Source organism: Danio rerio, chromosome 17 (assembly GCF_052040795.2).
Source record: "Danio rerio strain M-AB ecotype USA chromosome 17, GRCz13ab, whole genome shotgun sequence".
NCBI classification, from domain to species: domain Eukaryota; kingdom Metazoa; phylum Chordata; class Actinopteri; order Cypriniformes; family Danionidae; genus Danio; species Danio rerio.
In genome coordinates this window covers 13,304,957-13,331,866 of record NC_141037.1, presented here as the reverse complement: position 1 = coordinate 13,331,866, position 26,910 = coordinate 13,304,957, and the positions used below count along the sequence as shown (strand labels likewise).

The 26,910-nt window shown below is 36.7% G+C and overlaps 1 protein-coding gene across 1 annotated transcript in view; it reads right to left on the bottom strand.

Annotated features, from left to right (window-relative positions):
- Positions 1 to 26,332, bottom strand: part of sccpdha.1 (saccharopine dehydrogenase a, tandem duplicate 1) — a 31,465-nt gene extending 5,133 nt beyond the window's left edge. Inside the window, 7 exon segments of the mRNA NM_001002359.1 lie at positions 6,742 to 6,859; positions 9,635 to 9,765; positions 9,888 to 9,937; positions 10,758 to 10,887; positions 12,776 to 12,856; positions 13,489 to 13,601; positions 26,112 to 26,332. Of these exon segments, the coding sequence (NP_001002359.1) occupies positions 6,742 to 6,859; positions 9,635 to 9,765; positions 9,888 to 9,937; positions 10,758 to 10,887; positions 12,776 to 12,856; positions 13,489 to 13,601; positions 26,112 to 26,310 (822 nt within the window). The 5' untranslated portion in view covers positions 26,311 to 26,332.
- Between the last annotated feature and the right edge of the window lie 578 nt (positions 26,333 to 26,910).

Sequence of the window (26,910 nt, the reverse complement as noted above, 5' to 3'; positions counted from 1 at the left end):
CAAAAACCGCCACCCACCAATCGCGGCTTACCAATCGTAGCTACGGGCAGAGGCTCTGTCAAGCTTTCGAGCGAGGGAAACAAGCCAAATCGTTGCGCAATTGGATTGTGAAAATCTGACACCCGCTATCCTAAAAGTTTGGACTGGGCAGTGGCGCCCCCAGAAAATTTTCTTAGGGGTGGCCAGAAGAGGCCGCACCAAATCTTGGGGTGGCACACACACACAAAAAAAAAAGAATTCAGTGTAATGTTATATTTTTGTTTAAATAAATATTGCAATTTATTCTTTGAAATAATTCAGCAAGTACATGTGCAAACCAAATAAAAATCTATGTTTAGTTTAAAAACACTTTTCATATACTGTATAAATAACTTCTTTTTTTACGTGCCTTTATTGTTCATCATACGGTATATGCCATGTCTAAAATTAATGAAGATTAATGAGTTTATTATTCCCAGTGATGGGTTGCAGCTGGAAGGGCATCCGCTGTGTAAAAATGTGCTAGATAAGTTGGCGGTTCATTCTGCTGTGGTGACCCTGGATTAATAAAGGGACTAAGCCGAAAAGAAAATGAATGAAAGAATAATGAGTTTATTAATTACCCAAACAAATGAACAAACTGAACAAAAGGCATTACTATATACACACTCACTATACCTAATAATATTATTTATCCATATTGCTTTCTGAACCATTTTATTAATGCAGCTTCTTCTATTGATATACTGTAGCTTAAGGTAAATATTAAATAGCCGTTGCTGTCTATTGAAGGTGTGTGTGCTGTCAACGACGATCGGGGAGGGCAGTGGTGGTTCTAGTTTAAATGACACCCTGGGCGAACCACCCTATACACCCCACCTCTCTTGAATTGTTAGATTTGTTATTCAATAAATATAACAATTTATTTATATTTATTCTAAATAAATACAATTAATATTAATATACAATTGTTATTCTAAATAAATAACAGAAATCAGTCCTAAATATTACTGGAAAACAACAACTGGAGTGATATGCCAACATCACTTAAGAAACCTTTTGCATGAAAATTAATTATGACAATTCTAAAGAATACAAAAAATGTATTATAGAATAATCTGTGGTCTTAGACCAGATCATGGCTGAGAAATCATGTTATGAAGTCTTACCTCCCTGACTCATTATCCCTCCTTTCTGCTTTAAAGGCATGCTTAGTGAAAGTAACATCATCATCATCATCATCATTATATTATATAAACTTTAAACGACTTTCAAAACTCGCTGCGTGCCGACACTTCTGCACAAAAGGCTGTTACTCCGGTTTCACGGCGCATGAGCGGTGCCTATTATGTCGGCGTGCATGCAAACAACCAACCGGGATTCACACAGGAGTGCGTGAGGCGCGCGGGAATGGTTTTCCGCGCGCATGCGTCAGTTTGCTTTCACCAGCATTGAACCAGAGGGGGAGAGCTACGTCAGTAACACCAACAATAATTTAGTGACTGCATTTTATTTATTTATTTATTTATGTATTTATTTATTTATCTAAATATTGGGAATTTATAAGTTCATTTAAATCAATAATGTCAACCGCAAAATTATATTGGGGTGGCCAAAGGGGTGGCCACAGGGGTGGCCAGAGTTTACCGAGGGGTGGCCGTGGCCACCCCTGGCCACCCCTTGGAGGCGCCCCTGGGACTGGGTGGTGGGATTTTTTCCCTTTTCAAAACCAAAGCCCAAGAGGAGAAATGCCAGCGTGGATCAAGCTGTGTGAGGGGCGGTAAAGGAGTTAAGCTAAGTTGGTTTTGTTTTCGATATTCACATTCAATGATAGGTGGCAATAACTCACACTCCTCTTATCCTAAACAGATCTAAACTGTGTTTCTTTAAAAAAAAAAAAAAAAAAAAAAAAAAACAAAGCAGGTTATGCTTCCCAGCGGTCTTTTTCTTTTTTTCCACTCGATATTATGAGCCAGGGCTCGACAATAAGGACTGCCCGATGGCCCGGGGCCAGCGTGCGAGACACTCGGGCCAGTGTACAAAATGTTACTGGCTCGATCGGGCCAGCTGCTGCCTTTTTGCCTGCCAGATCGAGCCAGAGCTGCGTGCTGCGACTGTCTGTCAATTGTGTGCAAATACAATCTTACGGTGCTTTCACACATAGACGTTTGTTTTGGAATCTGTCTCGTTTCACCCGTTAGCGCGTTTTTTTAGCATATATCCAGCAGTTGCGCTCGCTTCCGCGCCAAATCAATCAGTCCAAGATCGCCTGAATGAGACGCGGTCTCTGTCCTATTGAGCGTATCGATTGTAGCGAGAAAACAAAACAATGCAACGAACTAACGACCCAGGCTATATCACAGTGTATCATGATCGTGTAATAGCCATATATACGGCTATATGAAGAGGGAATGATGAGCAGGGCGAGAAGTCATTCTTACCGGTAAATGCGAAAGTGAAAGCATGCTGAAATATTACCGAGAGCTGTTTGTCCAGCCTGATCTCGGTTTATCCGTCAGGAAAATTGACCGAAATTACTATCTGTTAATTTTTCCATATTTTAATCGTATAATATGTTGTATTAGGCCTGTTGTTTTGTTCATTTCCGCACTGACAGCTCGAAAGAAAGATTTACATTGATCTGTTGCAGTCTCGGTTCATCTGCTATGTCTCTCTATAATTTAAGCCTAAAATACAGAATTATAGTCAACGTTTCTTTAATAGATTGATTAATTCAATTGATCGATTTCTACAAAACCTGACAATTGAAATGAGGCTCTGTATATATGAGAAAGTCTGACCTCGATTTGTATTTGGTGACGATGTCTGTGGGTTGTTAAAATTAAAGTGCACATTTTCACTTATAAAATATTCTATACACAATACACAAAAGTTTGGGGTCAGTGTGATTAAATATGTTAAAACAAGCTTCTTCTGCTCACCAGGGCTGCAATTATTTCATCATAAATACAAGTTGTGAAATGTTGCACTATAAAATAACTGTTCAAAAGTAGTTTATCATTTAATTTATTCATTTATTCCAGTGATTTTAAAGATGAGATTTCAGCTTCATTACTCCAGTCACATGATCCTTCAGAAATCACTAATATTAATTATTATTATATTTATTAATGGTAATGATAATGTTAATGTTAATTAATGATAATGTCTGGAGTAATTATTTTATTTGAAACTAAATACAATAACAAAGCAGTTATTTAAAATTTTAATAAATATTTAACAATTACACCTTTTTTACATTTATAAATATAGCCTTGATGAACTGAATAGTTTTCCTTAAACATTTTAAAAATTACCGTAAATATATATACAGATTTATTAGCCCCCTTTTGTTTTTTGTTTTTTCTTTTTAAAATATTTCCTAAATGATGTTTAACAAAGCAAAGAAATGTTGATATTTTGTCTGATACTATTTTTTCCTCTGAACAAAATCTTATTTGTTTTATTTTGGCTAGAATAAAAACATTTTTTAACCATTTTAAGGTAAAATTTATTAGCCTCTTAAGCTAATTGTTTTTCAGACTGTCTACAGAACAAACCATCATTATACAATAACTTGCCTAATTACCCTAACCTGCCTAGTTAACCTAATTACCCTAGTTAAGCCTTTAAATGTCACTTTAAGCTGTATAGAAGTGTCTTGAAGAATATCTAGTAAAATATTATTTACAGTCATCATGACAAAGATAAAATAAATCAGTTATTAGAGATGAGTTATTAAAACTATTATGTTTAGAAATGTGCTGAGAAAATCTGTTCTCTGTGAAATAGAAATTGGGGAAAAAAATAAACAGGGGTGCTAATAATTTAGGGGGACTAATAATTCTGAAATCAACTGTGTGTGTGTGTGTGTGTGTGTGTGTGTATACACACACACACACACACACACGCACATTCAAATAGCGATTAACTTCTTTTTTTTTTTTTGGTGGGGCCAGTGAAAATTTGGGCTGGGCAAGTAAAAATCAGAACCACTGGCCCGATCGGGCCAGTAGAAAAAATCCTTAGCGTTGAACCCTGTGAGCACTGCTTAGTTTAAACCCTCGCTATTGTAACGCATATAAATACATACACTAATATTTGCTGGTAGGAAAAATCTATTTGTTCACTTCTGTTATTTATACTTTAATGTGCATTTCAATTTTTTTCTTCCACTTAACTGCAAATTTTAATAAAAACTGGATAAAGAGCACACAAACATGCTGACAGTAATAGGTACTGTACACTGTTATGGGTCAATGATGCTAATATTCGGCACAAATCTATCAGTTTCTTAGGTTATTAGATTATTTTATAATTTCACCTCTTCTGCTGTGCATGAACTATGCTGTTGAATGTTCAGTGTATGAGGTGGCTAGGCTAATCTTGCTTCAATTTTGATAAAATTATTTTCTAATCAGTTGCTATTATGTTGTGAATATACCCCTGTAATGTATACTGCAGTCCTCTTTTGTCTGGCTTTCTCAGATATCTCACCTGTTTGCCAAAAATGACTAATTAAATCCTTGGGAATGTCTGACACCAGCGCATACACACTGTAATAGATGTGCCAGGCATGAAAGCTTGACAGGCGTAGCAACAGTAACTAAGGAGGGCGAGGCTTAGCGAAGGGTTATTCCAAGAATGTTGATATGGTTTCTTTCTTGCTTTACTATTTATTAACAATACACAAAAAACTAAAAGGTTAAGGTAAATTCTTTAATAAATTCTAGTGTTTTTGAGTATTATACTTGTTGTATACTTGTATTATACTTATGTTTTAGGCTAGTATTATTTACGACTTGTTAATTAATGCTTCATAATACAGTAGTATTACCAATAGTGAACAGATAAAATAATACAAAGTGTAGTTTTACTACAGTAAAGTGTAGTGATTTGTAGTATAAAATACCCTATATTGTAAAATAATACAGCACTGGGTAATTTGTTTATATTACACTTGTGTTACCATAGCAACTATAGTATTACCACAACTGATCAATTGAAGTTCTTTACTGTAGTAGGCTACTGTTCAAAACACAGTACATGCCAATATACGTGTTCAGGGGCCCTGTGGCACAGCTTTCCTCAAAATGAAGAGGATGACATGGAAAATGTCCTCCACAATCTCATCAGTAAAGTGGAAGCCAGCAGACACTAGTTTACTTTATTTTAGCTGCCATGATAAAATGAGATTGATAGTGAGATTTATTTGAAGAGTGAATAGTACAGTAGGCTATAATACCTTATCAAGTGTTTCCTTATTTTTTATCACAGTTACATTTCCGCTTGCATTAGTTTTTGTTTAAATGCTTTTAAAATAAAATGTATTCTTTACATCCAACATCTATTCCAGAGGTGCCTTATAGTGGTGTAAACCCCTTTACAAGGGGTGTTACCCCTGTGTAAACTCTAGCCACCCCTGTGGCCAACCCGATATGATTTTGCTGTTGACATTATTTATTTAAATCTACTTACATAAATGCAATACAATGCAATATTTCAATAAATAAATAGCAGCCACTAAATTATTGTGGATTGATTGGTGCCACTGACGTAGCTGGCCTCTTCTGGCCCCCCTTAAGCAAATTTTCAGGGGGGCACCACTGGTCTATTCTCTGTCTTTAAGTGTTTGAAACTGAAAATATCTCATCATATAAAACAACCAAAAATTTTATGGTTTATTAGATTAAACATTTAATATATAAGTCTATTTTAGTATTTTGGTTATTGTTATTAAACAGTGCAGCAATATGAATCATATCAAAAAGCATGAAAGGAAGAGGGAACACGACACAAATTGTGAGTTTGCATATAATCTCTGAGAGCGCTCAAGAAAATTTGTGTGTGAGCAGTGCATATTTGAGAGCGAGAGAAAATTTGAGAAGTCGCAATCAGTTTTGTCCACAAACAGAGGAAATCCGTGCACGAGCATCACACAAGGTAGAGAGCAAAGCTCTTCAACGTTATGTGAAGAAAACAACTTTATTGTTTGTATGAAGTAGCCTAACTCATTAACAATATGTGCTACCATTTTACATTGCTGCTAGACAGATTTGCAACTCCATCTCTTTAGCACACACGAGATTCAATTGACAAAATTCCAATTTCACTCAATTTAACTTTGCAGCATATACAGGAGTTGGTCTACTGCTACCACATTGAGGTTATGTAATTTTGGTTAATCACAAGTTGATCACCGAAGACATAACATAGCACAACTAAACTTAATGAATTAGACAGCAGTAGACCTGCAATTTCTGTGTGATGTGAGGCAAAATGGAGTCTTTTTTTGGTGGAACTCGTTCTTGTGCATTATGCTGTGGAGACGAGACGCAGCACTGTTCAGTACTTTTTCAGAAAATTGCATTTGTATTTTTATATATCTAAGCAATGTTCTTTAATAAAAAAAGGTTTGTTTAATTAATACAGATCTTACAACCATACCTAATCTGTATATATTTTATTTTTCTGTTAAAAAGACTCGAAAAGACTCGAAAATCAAACTGCAGGACTTTGGACTTGACTTGAGACTTGTTGCCTTTGACTCGGGACTTGACTCGGGACTTGCCTGTCTTGACTCGGGACTTGACTCGGGACTTGAGGGCAATGAATTGAGACTTACTTGTGACTTGCCAAACAATGACTTGGTCCCACCTCTGGTGTGTCACACTGATAACTGGTGTGATTTCATTATCAGTACTAGTAATACCAACTTTATTTTAGTTAGCAACAGGAATTTGTAATAGTTTTATGACTCACCGGAGTTTCATTGAGTTCTTCATGCAGATAACGCTGGGTCCTTTTCACCACTGATGGATCTGTGCCAATGAAGGGAATTGCATACTGCTGTACCTCACTACTGTAAAACAGCAAACCCCTGGAGAGAGAGAGAAATTCAAGTTTTGTACATTAATCCTTGCCTATAGATCCTCTACACAGCCATTTAAAATGCATAGATATACCAGGGTTTCTGCTGGCTTCACCAAGTCAAATTTAAGACCTTTTTAAGACCATTATGAATGAAATTTCAGATTTATACAGGGCTAAGCACTAAGGACTTTTTGTAATGGCCTGGTAGGGCCAGCTGAAAAGATTTTAACTTGCTCCATTAGAAAAAATATATAAATAAAAATAAATAATTTATTTTTTCTCAGCCACATGTTTTAAATAATGTGTCAAAACTATTTACTATACAGTAACTTTTCTTTTAAAATAAGACTAAATAACTCTAAAAATTATAATAAACTGAATGTACAACAGTCTGTCTAGGTCAGTGTCCCCACCATATATGTCTATAATACACAAAGAACTTTTAAGCAAATGCTTTATTTGTTTATTTAACTTTTAAACAGGAAAAGATTAAAAGACAATCAGCATGAATGCTGTTTTTTTCAGCAGATTCCTGGTCTGCAGAACATGGAAACATACAGACACACTTAACATCTCATCCATCAACACATGAGAACAATACAAACAATCACCAAACATACAACATGAAGGGAAACAGGCTACTATCTCAGTGGCTACAGCGATAGTTGACCATCAGATGACGAGCATGGGATTTTTTAAAAGTCTCAGTGTTGGTATTGTTTTTAGATGTTGTGGGATTTCATTCTAGGCTTTTGTGAATACATAAAAGATGGAGCTCTGTCCATAACAGTTTTTAAAAGTCAGTAATGGCAAACATCCATTTGTAGCAGATCTGGTGGAACGATCAGTCCTTGTATTAGGTTTTGGTAGCAAAGCACAAAGGGCTGCTGCGGTAGCACTATTTAAAGTTTGATAGTAGAGTTTAATCCCTGTGTTATAATGTAATTTTGAAATGATAAAGCATTAGAGACTGCGCAAAACAATGATGCGTCCATCCAGAAAGTCTACTGTGGTTCTTATAGGCCCTATTGTACAGTCTAGCTAATGGCTCCAAGATATCATTTGTTGTGAGTGACCAAACAGGCAAACAGTATGACACTGTGGACAAAATTATGGCATAAAGATAAGTTTCAGAAACAGAAAGAGACAAATTTTACCTAATTTTCCCTTAAACAAATGCTTTTTGCTTCAGCGTTTTACAGACATTTTAAACATGGTCACAATAAGAAAGGTGAGAGTCCAGACTGATTCCCAAATATCAATATGTAGATACAATGGAAAGGTTTTGATTTGAGAAAGTGATGGGATTAGATATGGTTTATTTTTGCCTAGGTGAGTAAAAGTACATACATTCTGTTTTCTGTTATTGTAAGGAAGATAGTTAAATCATATTGCTAATAGAGTTCTAAATAGAGTGTTGTTAAAAGTTTTATTGAGATGGATTGCTGGTGATTGGATGGATGTTGGCCGATTGCGTAGCTTTCACATTAAGACCAATTTTAAAATGACTTAAGACCTTCAAGACCATATTTCAGTGAATTTTAGACTTTTGTTTTTGAAATTTAAGACCTTACAGACGCCCTGATTTACAGTTGAAGTCAGAATTATTAGCCATGTGAATTATTAGCCCCTGTTTATTTTCTTCTCCAATTTTAACGAGGAGAGAAGTTTTTTTCAACACATTTCTAAACATAATAGTTTTGATAACTCATTTCTAATAACTGATTTTTTTTATTTTTGCCATGATGACAGTAAATAATATGTGACTAGATATTTTTCAAGATACTTCTGTTCAGCTTAAAATGACATTTAAAGGCTTAACTAGGTTAATTAGGTTAACTAGGCAGGTTAGGGTAATTAGGCAAGTTATTGTATAACAATGGTTTGTTCTGTAGATTATCAGAAAAAAAAAATAACTTAAAGGGGCTAATAATATTGACCTTAAAATGGTGTTTAAAAAATTAAAAAAAAATATTTTATACTAGTAGAAATAAAACAAATAAGACTTTCTCCAGAAGAAAAAATATTATCAGACATACTGTGAACATTTCCTTGCTCTGTTAAACATAATTTGGCAAATATCTAAAAAAAGAAAAACAATTCTTAGGGGGGCTAATAATTCTGACTTCAACTGTATATAGTTTATTTAACAAGGAAGGATGCTTATAGTCCCTATAAAATCCAAATTTTTTTAAGATGTTAGTATCAGTATGTTAGTCTTAAAGATATATATATATATATATATATATATATATATATATATATATATATATATATATATATATATATATATATATATATAATGTAATGTGCGCCAAAACAGTGACAATATTCGCATTTGGAAAATTGGAAAAACTATAAACATCCAAAGCTTGCAGTTATTCACTTATGCCTAAAAGGATCAATATTTGTTTTAACATCATCTTATATTTAATATGTTAACATTATTTTATACATAGTTTCTCATCAAATATTCTGACCAATCAAATGCTCTGTAGTATCTGATATATGCCACCCCTTCAGAATGCTTATCATTTGCTTGAAAATTGAAACACTACTGGCTGCTTTTTAAAAAGAGGAGGGGCTACTCTTTGTGCCGCCTTGTCTTGGTATTTAAGTTGAAAATACGCCATACATCGAACAAAAATACACATTTTCAAAACACTTCACGGGACCTTTACATGAATTGGGTAAAGAGAGGCTAAAAATGGTTATGAAAAGTGCAAAACACTGTACTGCAAATACATATGAAACAAAGTCTGTTTGCTGTTGCTGTACACACCTCCGTTTGATTTTTGGCCCAACCACAGGAAGAGGCTTGTGACCAAACTTTTTCCTGAGGGTTTTCAACTTGCCCTTGTCTGCTAAGCCATAGATGACAGACTGCCAGGTACCATCATTAAGACAGCTTCCCTGCGGACACATGATGTGGATCAGCTGAGATTCACTTATAAAGGCTTTAAAAAACATTGATTTTCAAGTGTTCAGATCTTTAATTATTCTGAATTTTAGGTTTAAAACACGAAAACACCAACCTCTGGGCCTGAGCCTAGAGTTAGAAAGCTGTCAACTGCTGTCAGTGTCCCTAAAAATAAAATAAACAGCAATCATATTATTTCAAACATTTCACTTAGATGTCAAATTAATGTATCTATAATAAATGTTTATGATGACTCTTCTATTTTGTATGTAATCATGAAAAAGCAGCAAAAACTCTTTTCCATCACACCGATTATTTAATAACTGAACACTGAAAACTTCTAATACGCTGATTTGGGGCTCAGAACAATTTCTGAAGGATCATGTGACACTAAAGACTGTGGTCCCATCACAGAAAGAAGTTACATTTACAGATATTTGAAATTGTTTTAATAGATCACAATATTATGGTTTTAACTGCATTTTTATTTACTAAATTCTGCCTTGGAGATATCAAGAGACCTTTTTAAAAAGTAACCACCAGTGTCAATTGCTACAGATTATTAATAAAGTATAATATAATATAATACAATATATATGAGCGCAGTAGGTAATGCTGTCACCTCACAGCAAGAAGGTAACTAGTTTAAGCCTCGGCTGGGCCAGTTGGCATTTCTATGTGGAGTTTGCATGTTCTCCCTGTGTTAGTGTGGTTTTCCTCCAGGTGCTCCAGTTTCCCTCACAAGTCAAAAGAAATGCAGTACAGGTGAATTGGGTGAGCTAAAATTGTCTGTGGTGTATGTGTGTGAATGAAAGTGCTTGGGTGTATCCCAGTGATAGGTTACAGCTGGAAGGGCATCCGCTGCGTAAAACATGTGCTGGAGAATTGATTCGGTTGATTCCGCTGTGGCGGCACCAGATTAATAAAGGGACTAAGCCGAAAAGAAAATGAATGAATGAATAAATATAATATTTGCCAAACATACCTTTAAACTGGTCGCGGGTGTAGATGACACCCATGTCTGCAGGAATGGAGTCGAAACCACAGCTTCCCACAATGTAGACCCCCTTATCAGCAGCCTGGTCATGGTAGTTTAGCTGCATCCCCTCCAGAAACTAAAACCAATATGATGTTTAACAAAACTATCAATACAGAGCCCATTTATATGATACACTTTGCCAATTGAGATATTTTATTGAGTGTAGACAAATAAATATGACACTAAAACCACTAGTATGTGTCAGTTATTGCATTAAACACCCATTAAAATGATTCGTTCAAAATAGCTGATTCATTTAGAAATGAAGCAATTGTTTGCAAATGCGTCAATAGCCCCTTTCACACAGTGATACCGGTAAATATCTGGAAAATTTCCGGAACGACTTTACCGGTATATTCAAAAAAGCGCTGTTCACACAGGCGAGGACGTTACGGAAATTTTCCGGAAAAGAGCATTAACACATCCATTCCAAAATACCGGTAAATTCTGACATCATTCACCACAAATGAGCTTTAAACGCCTGCGCTTGTATTTGTAAACATTTGACTAAATTACAAACTCTGTGGATGATCAATATTGTGAACAACTTTCGCAGGATCACTTTCTCATGTCGAGATGTTCATAATATGTGCGTGTGCACGCGCTCACAGGCTGTTTCAAAGGCACACGCAAAGCTTAAAGGTAAACAAACAACGGCTTATCATAAGCATGTCATCGATGATTATTTACACAGTTGGCATAAAGAAGAACATATAAACGTGATCTGACTAACTTCTAGCAGCTAAATGTGTCTGGAAAAATATTCAAAGGTTTTTATTCTCACAAATCGCGTGGACGTAAATGCGTCTGACTGTTGTGATTGGCTAAAGCAGACGTCTCACGTCAGCACGTTCTAGACGTGCACGCGCTTATTACGGTAATCTTCCTTCTGCATTCACACAGCGCAGCATTCCGGCAAATTGTCGGTAATGTTACAACTTCTCTTTCCGGAAAATAGCCAGAACGAATTTACTGGTATTTTCAAAAAGGACCTGTTCACACATACAAGCTTTCCGGAAAATTGCCGGCAATTTTCCGGAAAGGTCTGTATGTGTGAAAGGGGTATTGAGTCCCTGACAAATAGTTAACTTTGTGCTTGTTGAACGATTACATGCTGCTAATATTCATGAAGACGGTGCTCTTGCTTGAGTGATATATTTCTTAACTATATCTTACAATAAGCCACATTTATACAAAGAATATCGCTGCACCCGGAAATCACATATTTCATGCTCATCATGTTTCTCTCAGGCATAGACTACATTATTGAAATAAATGAGCTGCAAATGTATAATTATATTTTATGCTAAAATATATATATAAACAAATAAATAAATAAAGTAACAGGGTTCATACACATTTTTACTCTTAAAATTTCAGGACTTTTCCATGACTTTTCCAAAACTTTGAGGTAAATATTCATGACCTAATGTTTTATGTAATGTCTATGTATACGTAGTAAACAGGAAACAAAATGTATGTTCACATTTATTACAGCATATCACCAAATATGTGACAATCGGAGTAGTTTATATTTAAGTTTTACATTCTGTAAAATAGTTTTTAGAAAGTATCTTGCTGTCTGTGTGAAAATATTTTAGAAATGTTGGCTTGTGTTATAAATGATATTATATTGTATTATAAATGAGCCTTTAGCACCCACAGTATATTACCTCTGTAGTTATTAAAGATTGTTTCTGAACTTGACACTCATTACTTGAATAATGGTGAAAGCAAGTGAATTGCATTTACAGCCAGCGCAATTGCATTTAAAATTTACCCAAAATTATCATCTCAAAAATATTCAAGTAAACAAATATTTGTTAAACTAATTTTCATTGGTTTTTCAAAACATTCTGGGTTTATTTGTTTTTCCAAAACTTTCCTTGTCAATATTCCATGACTTTTCCAGGTTTTGCAGGACCGTATGAACCCTGAAATAAGAACAGAGTCAGGAAAATCACCTGTGGTTCTCCAGAGATATCAAGGCAGTGAGCTCCGTTCTCCACACAAGACTTCACAACAGGTTCACCAAAAAATCTATACTGTAAAAATAAAAATAAATCTCAGTAAACAAATTTAATAATAAAAACTTTTTCTTCAGCATATAAGACTGATTTCTGAAGGATTATGTGAAACTGAAGATTGGAGTAATAATGCTTAAAATTCACAACAAAAGGAATTAAGTTACATGTCAAAATAAATTATAGCTGAGATAAATAAATTCTAAATTATAAACATGTTTTTAAATATATTTCTATTTTTTCGGTGTGTTTCATTAAAGAAGTGCAGCTTTGGCAAGACTTACTGACACCAAACTTCTGAATAATAGTGTACATATTACACGATATGTACAGCATTATCTAAAAAAAACCTGAATAAACAATATACAATATAAAAATGTATTGATTTTTTCCAAAATTGAAGATGATCTAAAAAGACAACCTCATGCAAGGCTCAAAGTACGAACTCCATTATCTTGTTTTAGGAGAGCAGAATTGCACCACCACACATAATCACACACACTTATCAGCCTGATGTAGCAAGCTTTGCAAACATCATGGTGCTATATTTCAATAAATAAACGTATCATTACCTTATGCTTTATGACAGATCCACTATATAAAAAAGGCTTCCCCCCCCACACACATAATAAGCGATTGAGGATGGTACTTACAGGCCCAACACAGCTGAGCACAATGACAGCCTGTTTGCACATGGCAGCCAGTGACTCCTGATCACTGACATCTGCAACTATAATATCCACCTCAGTCTTCAGCTCCGGTTTACCTGAGGACAAACATTTCAGACATCGTGATTAGAATATACTGCACATTCAGTGTAATTATGCAAACAATACTGGGTTGTATTTAAAGAAAATTAGGGGAAGACAGTCTCAATGGTCATGAAAAAAATTGATATCATCAATAATTCAGTTCAATACACAAAGGTAAAGGATATTACTTGTACAGTAAGGAATCCTAAATAGTTTTAGAGGATGGGTATGAGAATAAATAGAAATACAATACATAAATGAATATAATTGACCCTTCAGTGAAATTTGAATTAGTTTTCAAATATTTTCGAAGCGTTGTTCAACAGATTTTTTTCTACCTCATTTTTAAATATAATATTTTTATTAACTTCTTTAATTTCTAATGAGGCGGTGCGGTGGCGCAGTGGGTAGTGGTGTCGCCTCACAGCAAGAAGTTCGCTGGTTCGAGCCCCAGCTGGGTCAGTTGGCATTCCTGTGTGGATTTTGCATTTCTCCACGTATTCGTGTGGGTTTCCTCCGAGTGCTCCGGTGTCCCCCACAGTCCAAAGACATGCGGTACAGGTGAATTGGGTAAGCTAAATTTTCCGTAGTGTGTTTGTTTGAATGAGAGTGTATAGGTGTTTCTCAGTGATGGGTTGCAGTTGGAAGTGTATTCGCTGCATAAAACATATGCTGGATAAGTTGGTGGTTCATACCGCGGTGGTGACCCCAGAATAATAAAGGGACTAAGCTGAAAAGAAAAATGAATAAATGAATAATTTCTAATGACATATATAATATTTTACTAATTATTGTGCAAGATGTTCTGCTTAAATTACAATTAGTTTGGTTAACTATTTAATTAGGTAGTTGTGAGGGACCGAGCCAGCACGTACAGTAAGGGGCATACAAAAAAGAAGATTTTCAAAAATAATTATTTTTAATAAAGTCAAAAAGGTTTACAAAAAGTTCAAAAATAAATTAATTAAATAATTAAATCAATTGAAAGAACAATAAACTAAACAAGGAAAACAAACTGAGTTCAAACCAAACAAATCATGTCTAAACCAAAAACAGAACTCCCTGAAATGACAAGACAGACCACATTTATAGCACAGGGACTAGTCCACATTAAACAAGAAGGGGGAGACAAAAACAAACAATTTACAAATACAATAAACTAAGCCAAACATTTAAATACAAATCTAAATAGAAGTTAAAGAAATTATAAATAAGGCAAAACTAAATATAAATCTGAATAAACAAACATTGCAAATCATTATTGAACCTAAACTAAACATGAGCTCTCCCTCCAAGCCATTAAGCCAATGGTATCGGCAGGCGGAACCAAAAGACGGCCTCTTGCGGCACGTCGGACCTTTACTTGGGCGGACCACACCCGGAAACTCTGTTCCTCGTCGGCACTGCAGCACGGTAACTTAAACTCAAAAGAAAACTAAATTAACAAAACATACAGTACAGATAACCGATTTTGTGTGCACCCAAAATAGTAATAAATGTACTGTGGAAAATAAAGAAAGGTAATGAGAAACTGAAAGTGTATGAGTCTTATTTAAATCAGATATGAATGAAACGAAAATGTATAAACACAATAACTGAACTGTGACCAATAAATAATCTTAAATGAATAAGTATAACGTGTGTGTGTGTGTGTGTGTGTGTGTGTGTGTGTGTGTGTGTGTGTGTGTGTGTGTGTATGTGTGCGTGCATGCCTCACTCTCAATGTGTGGCCACCACACTGGCCATCACATACTCCCTCCCTTCGGGAATGTCACTGGCACATCGGGACAAGTAGTCAGCCGTAAGGTTTTCTTTGCCAGGGACATGTCTGATAATAAACCGGAAGGGCTGCATGGCCAGGTACCAGCGGGTAATACGACTGTTGGTATCTTTCATTTCTTGAAGCCATTGTAGAGCTTTATGATCAGTCTCCAGTATAAACTCCCGGCCTAGCAGATAATACTTTAAAGAGTCCAAGGCCCACTTCACAGCCAAGCATTCCTTTTCCACAATAGAATAGCGAACTTCCCTGGGGAAGAGCTTTCGACTCAGGAAGGCCACTGGGCGTCGAGTGTCAGGGCTGCCCTGCAGCAATACAGCTCCCAGGCCTCGATCTGAAGCATCAGTTTGCAAAACAAAGGGTTGGTGGAAATCAGGGTTATGCAAGACAGAATCTTTACTCAAGGCCTTTCTGAGATCTTGGAAAGCTGCAACAGTTTCTTGGGTCCACTTCAGCTGATTGGGACTCCTTGAACCAACCATGTCAGTCAATACTGCAGCCCGCCCAGAAAAGTTGGGAATAAATCTGTGATAAAACCCAGCCATACCCAAAAAGGACCTTAACTCCTTACGAGTTTGTGGCTGTGGACACTTTTCAATGGCCTGTACCTTCTCCACCTGGGGTCGGAGCACCCCTTTACCGATAACAAACCCCAAGTACTCCGTCTCTGCCTTTGCAATGGTACACTTTAGAGGGTTAACTGTCAGGCCGGCTGCCTGAAGGCGTTGCAGGACTTCTTGGAGATGCTGCAGATGTTGCTGCCATGTGTCACTGTACACCACAATATCATCCAGATAAGCAGCTGTAAATGGTAGTCCTCGTAGTACCTGGTCCATTAGTCTTTGGAAGCTGGCCGGTGCCCCATGCAGTCCAAAGGCTAGAACCTTAAAATGGAATAGGCCCCAGGGTGTTTTAAACGCAGTGAGTTCTCTGGACTGTGGAGTCAACGGAATCTGCCAATAACCTTTTGAAAGATCAATGGTGGTTAGAAACTTTGAGGTGCCCAGTCGATCAGTGAGATCACTGATTCGTGGAGTAGGGTAAGCATCAAACTTGGTCACGGAGTTGAGGTAACGAAAGTCTATACAAAACCTTATAGACCCATCCTTTTTCGGAACAAGGACCACAGGGTGGCACCACTCGCTTTTTGAGGGTTCTATAATCCCCAGCCTCAGCATCAGGTCCACCTCCTCTTTCAGCGCTTCTTGGAGACGTTCAGGGACCCTGTAACTCATTCTTCGAACTACAGCATCGGGTTTCAACTCAATATTATGTTCAATCAAGGTGGTAAAGCCAGGGTATTCTGAGAAGACTTCTGGTAAACAAATTTCTCTCACCTCATGCTGTTGCTGTGGGGACAGGTGACTCAGATCTACATCTCCTAGAGCTGACTGAGGCAGAAAAAACTTCAGAATCATCCTCTTCTTTGACTTGCTGGATCATCAAGCTGTGGCTAGATTCAGGAGGACGAGGAAACCATTCTTTAAGCAAATTTATATGCAGAGTACGTGTAGAATGAGCATGGTCAAATAGAGCAACTTCATAGGTGGTAGGACCTAGTTTCCTTTTAATTTCATACGGCCCCTGCCATTTTGCACGCAGCTTACTTTCATGACTGGGCAACATCACGAGTACCTTCTGACCGGGCTTAAACTGCCGCTCCCGAGCAGATTGATCGTACCAGGTTTTCTGCCGTGTTTGAGCTTCTGCCAAATGAGACTGAGCTAGTGCAGACATCTTTTGCAAACGTTCCCTCATCTGAATCACATAGGATGCCACATTAGTTTCATCATTTCTCTGTGGGTTTCCCTCCCAAACTTCTCGGAGTAATGCTAAGGGACCTTTGACTTCATGACCATAAAGCAACTCAAACGGGGAAAATCCAGTGGAGGCTTGTGGCACTTCCCTGTAGGCAAACAAAAGATATGGGAGCCATTGATCCCAATCAGTACCAGACTCACCAACAAACTTGCGTAGCATTTGCTTTAACGTCTGGTTAAATCTTTCGGTTAACCCATCTGTCTGGGGATGATAAGGAGTGGTTCTCAAACTCTTGATGCCCAGCAACCTATAGACCTGCTTCAGAAGATTCGACATAAAATTAGTCCCTTGATCTGTTAGAATTTCACTTGGAAAGCCAACTCTAGAGAACAGTTGCACTAGACAGGTAGCCACGTACTTGGCCTTAACTGACCTTAAGGGAAACACTTCAGGATACCTAGTGGCATAGTCAGTCACTACAAGCATAAATCGGTAACCCGAACGACTTTTCTCCACTGGTCCAACTATGTCCATTCCCAGTCTTTCAAATGGAGTGCCTATGAGTGGCAGTGGTTGGAGAGGGACCCGCCTTGGGCAGTCAGAGGACACTTTTTGACATTCAGGGCAGGTTTTACAGTACTGGGCTACTTCTGAGTTCAGACCAGGCCAATAGAAGTGTTTTCTGATCCGGGCGATGGTTTTACGTTTCCCCAGGTGGCCAGCCCAAGGAATCGAGTGACCCAGAGTAAGGATAACTTCACGGACACACTGTGGTACCACCAGTTGTGTCACTTGTCCCACCTGACGATATAGTAGACCCTGGTACATACAAAATCTTTCCTTTGTCTCTCCATCAACAGTTTTTCCATCCTCCTGCTTTGCTCTCTCCAGATAAGGAACAAGACTGGCATCCTCTTGTTGCATCTGCATAATGTTGACCGGCAGCTTAAATTTGGGTGAGAATTCAGCAAACTTATCAACAGGCATTACGGAAGCATTATATTGGATTTTCTCAAACCGTTTCTGTCGTCTGGATTTCCTAGGTTTAGTTGAGCCATCGATTTCTGCATCAAAGAATGGTAGCGTAGCAAGCAACTCTTTACTTTCGTCTCTCTTATGGCTCTGGGCTCGAGTAACAACCATGTTACAGGTGGATGGTGGCTGCAATAAGTCCCACAGTACTGGCAGGTCATGCCCCAAGACTACAGGGAAAGGTAGGTTGTCAGCTACACCGACCTCCAAGAAGTAAGTCTGACCTCTCACCTTCAGATAGACCTCTGCAGTGGGTAGCAGCTTTTCGTCACCATGCACACAGCGGACAGCCTTCAGGTTGGTGTAGCGAAGGAGGGCTGGAGAAATGCACTTCATGTGTACCAAAGTCTGATCACTCCCGGTATCAACCAAAGCAATCATTTCCTTCCCATTAATCTCAACAGTGGTGCTTGCTGGTGAGCGTTCAGCTTTAGGGGCTGGCTTTGCAAGATGCCTGGGCACATAACACAGGTGAGTATTCTTGATTACATTTCTAGGGCACATGGGCTTGGTATGACCTTCTTGATTACATAGGTAACATATTGGCATTTTCCTATAATTCTTAGGAGCATTGACAAATGCAGGCCCTCCTCCAGGAGGCTTACCAGCACCAGGGAAGTTTCTCATAGACTGCTGTGGAGGATTTGCTCTCCGGTCATCTCGGCTGGATTTCCACCACCAGGACTGATTTCTCTGACGTGCTGCCACAAACACATCTGCCAGTGTTGCCGCTTGTGAAGCCGACTGTGGATCATGTTCTCGTACCCACACCTGTAGCTCTGGAGACAACATTCTCAAGTATTGTTCAAGAATGATCACTTCACCAACCTCTTCAATAGACTTACTTTTTGGCTGCATCCATTTCCCATACAGTTCTTTTAACCTCACATATAGTTCTTTAGGGCTTTCAAGGTGTTCTACTTCAAGAGACCGAAACCTCTGCCTGTAGGTTTCTCGACTGATGTCATATTTCCTTAATACTGCAGATTTAAGTTCATCATAATTCAAAGATTCATCAACATCCATGTGAACATAAGCAGCCCGGGCCTTACCCGTCAGAAGGGGAATCAGATGAAATACCCACTCCTCTTTTGGCCATCGGCAAACTGCTGCCATTCTCTCAAAGGTAATTAGGAAATGCTCAACATCATCACCATCAGACAACTTTTCCAATTTAGGCTCTTTAAGTGGGCACTGACCTGTATCACGGGCTTCAGCTCCCTCTCTCCGACAGGTACTTGACTGAGATAATGGCCTACTTGGACCAGCACCCTCATCTGGGTGATCCAAATCATCTTGAGATGTTACCAAAGTATTTGGAACAGGAGTGGTGCGAGCCTGCACCTCCAGCTGCAACAGGCCAAACTGATGATGGAGAGCTTTGAATCGGCGTTCCTGCTGGGCCAGCTCTGCAATCCTTTGTGCTTCCTGAGCCTCCATTTTTGCCATGTGAGCTCTCAACAAGCCTGTCAAGTCAGCTATTGTTGGTTCAGTGCATTCAGTCTCCACATCAAATTCTCTCACCTCCTGTAATTCTTCATCCCCCAGCTCTTGTGCAACTTCATCCAGTTGCTCCACTAAAACAGCCTTTGGGGCTCCTCTTCGTCCTCCTCGGTTCATGGCCAAGAAAGTTCACCAAAGAAAAAAAACTATGCCCCCTACTGGCAAATCCCACTTCTGACACCACTTGTGAGGGACCGAGCCAGCACGTACAGTAAGGGGCATACAAAAAAGAAGATTTTCAAAAATAATTATTTTTAATAAAGTCAAAAAGGTTTACAAAAAGTTCAAAAATAAATTAATTAAATAATTAAATCAATTGAAAGAACAATAAACTAAACAAGGAAAACAAACTGAGTTCAAACCAAACAAATCATGTCTAAACCAAAAACAGAACTCCCTGAAATGACAAGACAGACCACATTTATAGCACAGGGACTAGTCCACATTAAACAAGAAGGGGGAGACAAAAACAAACAATTTACAAATACAATAAACTAAGCCAAACATTTAAATACAAATCTAAATAGAAGTTAAAGAAATTATAAATAAGGCAAAACTAAATATAAATCTGAATAAACAAACATTGCAAATCATTATTGAACCTAAACTAAACATGAGCTCTCCCTCCAAGCCATTAAGCCAATGGTATCGGCAGGCGGAACCAAAAGACGGCCTCTTGCGGCACGTCGGACCTTTACTTGGGCGGACCACACCCGGAAACTCTGTTCCTCGTCGGCACTGCAGCACGGTAACTTAAACTCAAAAGAAAACTAAATTAACAAAACATACAGTACAGATAACCGATTTTGTGTGCACCCAAAATAGTAATAAATGTACTGTGGAAAATAAAGAAAGGTAATGAGAAACTGAAAGTGTATGAGTCTTATTTAAATCAGATATGAATGAAACGAAAATGTATAAACACAATAACTGAACTGTGACCAATAAATAATCTTAAATGAATAAGTATAACGTGTGTGTGTGTGTGTGTGTGTGTGTGTGTGTGTGTGTGTGTGTGTGTATGTGTGCGTGCATGCCTCACTCTCAATGTGTGGCCACCACACTGGCCATCACAGTAGTCATTGGACAACAGTAGAAAAATATATTCTAGCCAAACAAAAAATACAACTTTCTCAAGAAGAAAAAATATTATAGGAAATACTGTGAACAATCTTTTCTTTGTTAAACACTACTTGAAAATGTGGAATTTGTTTCTGATAATGCCAGATAAACAATATTTTGTGTTTTTGTTCTGGTGCTTTGACTGGTTTAAGCCTGTAATGGACAAATAAAAATGACATTAATAGTTGTTACTTTTCTTATGAGCTATTCGCTGACTCATTCATTCATTTATTTTCTTGTCGGCTTGGTCCCTTTATTAATCCGGGGTCGCCACAGCGGAATGAACCGCCAACTTATCCAGCAAAATTTTACGCAGCGGATGCCCTTCCAGCCGCAACCCATCTCTGGGTAACATACACTACGGACAATTTAGCTTACCCAATTCACCTGTACCACATGTCTTTGGACTGTGGGGTAAACCGGAGCACCCGGAGGAAACCCACGCGAATGCAGGGAGAACATGCAAACTCCACACAGAAACGCCAACTGAGCCGAGGTTTGAACCAGCGACCCAGTGACCTTCTTGCTGTGAGGCGACAGCACTACCTACTGCGCCATTGCCTCACCCTATTCACTGACTCATTCGTTCAAATTCATTCAAAATGGCCGATTTCTTTTTGGCAAATAAATACAACTGTAAAATCGTGGATAGATCACTTGATTTGTTTAAAATCACATTAATTCCAACCATGATGGACAAATGTTCTGATCTGCAGTGTAAAATGAGACTCTTGCTTGCTTGATATTTCTGAAATATATTAATGCCATGCGCCTCCATTAGAAATAACATACTTGTGCTTACAAAAGATGCAATATATGAACGGCCCTTAGTTAATAGCCTTAGCCACAGCTAATCTAGTGTGCACGCATGCGTATTAAGCAGGTCGCACACCAGAAGCGCCGCTCGGCGGCGCGCCGCGCAGCGCCACGCAGCACCATGTATTTTAGAATTCTAAACATAGGTTTCTATCAGGATACACACACCGGCGCCGCAAGTCGGCGGCTGTCGGCGGCGCCCGGCGACGGCTCAGGACGCAGTTCATTTTTCAGCCGCGCCACAGAGCGCCATCTGATTAGTTTCATGTTAAATATCATTCGAATGTGCGCGTCTGGTGTGTGATACCTTAAACTGTCATGTACGCGCCGTGTCGCGGCGCCGAGCGGCGCTTCTGGTGTGCGACCTGCTTAAGTCTTGGTGTACAAGCTTGGAATTTTAAACTAGCACACAGTTGGCATAATTTTGTTTAGTTGCAGAAGTTTTGTTCCATACAGAAACGTGGTGTTGAGAAGTCTTTATGATTAATTAACCACAAATTAGTTAATCGTTGCATCCCTAATTATTACTACATTCTAAAAGGCTTCATAATGGAGTGAACAGACTTTGAATATGCTTTTATTTTCTTTGCAAAATGAGTAATATAAAGCTGAAGTCAGAATTATTATCCCCCTTTATATTTTTCCCCAATTTCTGTTCCCCATTTTCATTTTAATAACTAATATCTAATAACTGATTTATTTTCTCTTTGCTCTGATGACAGTACATACTTTTTTACTAGATATTTGTCATAAGGGGCTAATAAAATTTACCTTAAAATGGTTTAAAAAATAATTTAAACTGCTATTTTTAAAATATATTATATATATATAAATATATATATATATATATATATATATATATATATATATATATATATATATATATATATATATATATATATTTAAAATTCTGGCTGAAATAAAACAAATAAGACTTTCTCTGGAAAAAAAATAATAAAAATAAATAAATATATATAAATATATATATATATATATATATATATATATATATATATATATATATATATATATATATATATATTAATTTTAAAATTATTTGGGAAATATTTAAAGAATAAATAATATATTTTGCATTTCTCACACAGTGGCTGGTCTGCTCTGCCAATAATTCTCAGTGAAAACTAAATATAAACTCTGAGCAAATGTTTGAAGAGATCTATTCAAAGCTAGATGATTAAAGGCATGGAAAATGTCAGTGGAATATATTTTCCATCAGCTGTCAAGGATTAATTAAACCATCCCTGAAGACCAGCATAAAACAAGAGCCCACTGTCTATAACAATGCATACATTATATCATCTAAGTGAAACATTGCAATGTACAAATTTGTTCCAGCAAATGTATCAACTTCGAGATTAAGGATGATTTTGGTTTAGATAAAAGCACTGAAGATCGAGTTTAGTCCAGAATAGATAAGTCAGTGCAACCCTTGTAACATAATCAGATCTTTGCTAAGTTTGCCACTCCTACAGTTTACAATGTTTCCTCTTGTACTTATGATAAAAAGTTTAGATGCAGAATATGATTACAAGATAAAAAATTAAAATGTCTAAACTTTGGTTGTGTAATTTAAATATAGGTTTATTTTTACAGTATTGTAATGATTTTTTTTTCAGGAATTGTATTAAAAATAAAATTTTATGTGCATTATTACATTTTCCCACTTTTAGTTTTTATTTATTATCATCTTTGTGTTTTTATTTTAGTTACTTGCCATAACGCTAAAAATCTATGCTATAATATTAACTTAAAAAAGTAAATCTCAAAGTAAATCTCTTAAAATCTTTTTGTACATTTTAAAAGTATGATTTACAAATATTATTCATATTTTTTGCATAGTTAAAATTAAATAACTTAATCTATACTTTAAATTGATGTTTTATTTTTTTATGTATAATAACCTTGTAATAAATTCATATTAGTTTGGATAAATGCAAAGTGATAAAACAATTCATGTGAACAAGTCAACAAGTCAGCAATTTTTATGGCCTACAACTTTTTTGTCCTTGTATGACTGCAAAAACACTATTGCATCCTAAGTTGTGGTTAAAATACCTTTGTTCCTAGACAAGAAATGTTGAAGTTATCATTTTGCAGAGCTGATAGAAAGTCAATCAGTGCAACCCTTCAACACTCACAACTTTGCCAAGTTTGCCACTCCTACAGTTTACAATGTTTCCTCTTGTACTTCAGATAAAAGAATAACTAAACTTAGATGGTGAGTATGATACAGTAACGTTAGTATACATGTTCAATCTTTGACTCTTTAGATTGCAAAAATTCTATAAAAATACTATTGTTGAGTTCTGTCCCCTTTAAGAGAAAACGATGCAGGAGATCGCATTGGACTCTGGGATAAAAAAAAAACATACTATGCCAAAACAATCTGAATTTAAATTGTATTCATATGAATTATTGTAAATTGTAATTTAATAAATCAGATTTTTTTTTACTGCTTAATTTGAATTTGATTTTTATAACTTGAATATTGAGCATCTGAAATTTAAGACAGCTGATTTTTCAAGGCAGAATTTTTTATAGACGTATTTTCAAACTTCTGATTTGGTGTGTTTTGAATTCCAAGACTGCAGATCTCAAGATTCCAGTATGTAAAAATGCAGTTTCAAATTTTCAAGATGAATTCAAAACATCAAATTCAATGTCCTAAAATTCAAAACCAGAAATTCAGATTGTGAAATTCAGATACTGCAGAAAGTAGGTTAGGGGTCATCAACAGGGAAGATTAGACAATGTATTTTTAACGCCATATAAGAATTCTGATTTATTTAATAACAATTGTCAATAATTCAAATGAACACAATTCAAATTCAGATTTTTTTTTTTTTCAAATTCAGATTGTTTTGGCATATTTTTAGCTCCATACTAAACAAGCAAAAAAGTACACAATGCTCAGTGAGTGACTCATGTTGTTTTGTGCAGATAACCTGTAAAACTGATCTAAAACTGATATTTTCCTGTTCCCAGTGTGGGAAGTAAGTTTAGTCTAATGTGATTATTTGCTGATTAATGCTAAAATACACACCTTTTTTGCTTTATGTATTTAGCGATGATTGTCTGGGGATATTTTCTGTTGTATAAGTGAGTGTTTTTTTGTATTGAGGTAACCATTCTAAAAGCTCAAATGCTCTGAATACATGGTTATGCTTGATTCTTATACTGAAATGTTGATTATGCTGGGTTATATGAAATAGCTTTGATTAATTAGTAACATTTTTATTTGTTTCTTTTCTGTGTTTGCAGTTTGACCACACATACTCAAGATAACTATTAATAACTACAAATAACAACAATAATGCTTTAATACAACAAGCAAATGTTGTGATTTCTACATCTGGGAATAAAAGAAAATACCAAACTCCATGTTAATGTTATCTTCATTGGTAACAACTATGCTAGACAATGATATTTACTATGATTTTACAGATATGGTGAAAACGGTAAATGGACTTTTCATTTGGTTGAATTGGTTAAAAAAAATACATAACATACTTTCACATTACTTTACATAAACAGTAAACATGTCACACATTTAGTTACTTATAAATAACGTCATATTTTTAAAGTAGCCTTCTAAATTACTTTATTACTAACATAAATCCCTAATAATACTGCAAATGAGTTGTTTTACTATATTACTACCACAGACTGTAAAATCTATGCACAAAAAAATGACTTAAAAGTTTACTACTACTTAAAAAAATACTATACTACACTATAATTGTTCATAGACAATAGTATGTTGCTCATATTATAGCAGTACGATATGGCTGTATATCGGCACTGGTGGGAGGTGTGCGTTGTGCCTTAGTGCCCCAACTAGTGCCGATATACAGCCATTTCACACTGCTACGAGTTTGATATTGCGTTTATACAAGTTTGACGGCATAATTGTGTGTATAATACAAAATCAAACATGGAGAGTCTTAAAAACCCTTTTGTATGAGGAACTACTTTCTTCCGCGCATTCAAGTCATAAGCTGACAGTTAAACAGCTGAGCAAGCATCTTTTAAACTGTAGATCTGTAGTATCTGCTTTTTGCTGGCTGTATGTGGGCGGAGTAATACACAAAGGGTAAAGAGGCTGTATGGGTGCTGATATTACTTAAATATATCAAGCTATCAGCCTACAAAACTGTTGTATGTATACACACACACACACACACACACACAAACATATATATCTGTGGTATTCTTTATGATTTAACACAGTAAGTATAAAATGTTAGTCGGTACTAAAGTAATATTAGATATCAGTCTTAAAAACTCCTTTTTTTTTACATAATTTTCAATAAAAAAGAACAAAATTAAGTAACAAACAAGTTGCTTAATATAAAAGTTAGTTAGTCATATATTTTAAGTAATATATCAGTTTACTCTCATCACAGCAAATAACCCCCCTGAAAAGTCGACTTTAGATTCGCTCACTTATTTAAAGTGTACATAATTTGGAGTTGTCTTCTTCACTCACCGAGATTTGCAGCGGCTTGCTCGATAACTTTCTCCAGTTTGGGTTTGCTTCTGCCCGCGACGGCCCATTTCAAACTCCCCTTGGGACCCTCGGACGCGCAGCGAGACACTTCCTCCACCACAAACTGTCCTGTGAAGCCTGAAGCGCCGAAGATGATAATGTGGTAGGGTCTGCCGGGTGAGGTGCTGAACGCCGTCATGGCTTTATGGCTGTGGAGCTGCTGTCCGTTCTGACTGGAAGAGACAGACTAACTGCGAACATGCGTGCGTGAGAAACACCTGACAGTTCAACATTCTTCCGTTAACGCCGTTTCAAATGTCCACTCAAGATGATTATCAGTGCGCAGCTCTGTATGCGCAGCTTCTGTTATAATAAGCAAAAAAATGATAGATATAGACACCCTGTGGAGGATTTGATCAATGCATATTCATAGAAATAGTTGTAATCACAAAAAAGTTTTATGTTTTAAGTGAAAACACGTTGTATTGGCCGAATACGAAATGCGTAGATTATACGCATGTGACACATCTAGAAAACAACAGTGCTGCATGTACCTGCCTCTCCATTCTGATTGGTCTATGCAGTTTGTGGCCGAAAGATGTTTTGGGATTGGAAGACTCTCAGCATTACTGTATAATAATATTTGTTATGTAATGTGTTTACATTGATTTTATTATTTCTATTTTCTATCGTTTAAATAGTAGCTACAACAATGTAGCTACAACACTACAAATATATACTACCTGACAAGTCTTGTCGTCGATCCCAGTTGTAAGAGAAAAAAAATATTACTTGACTT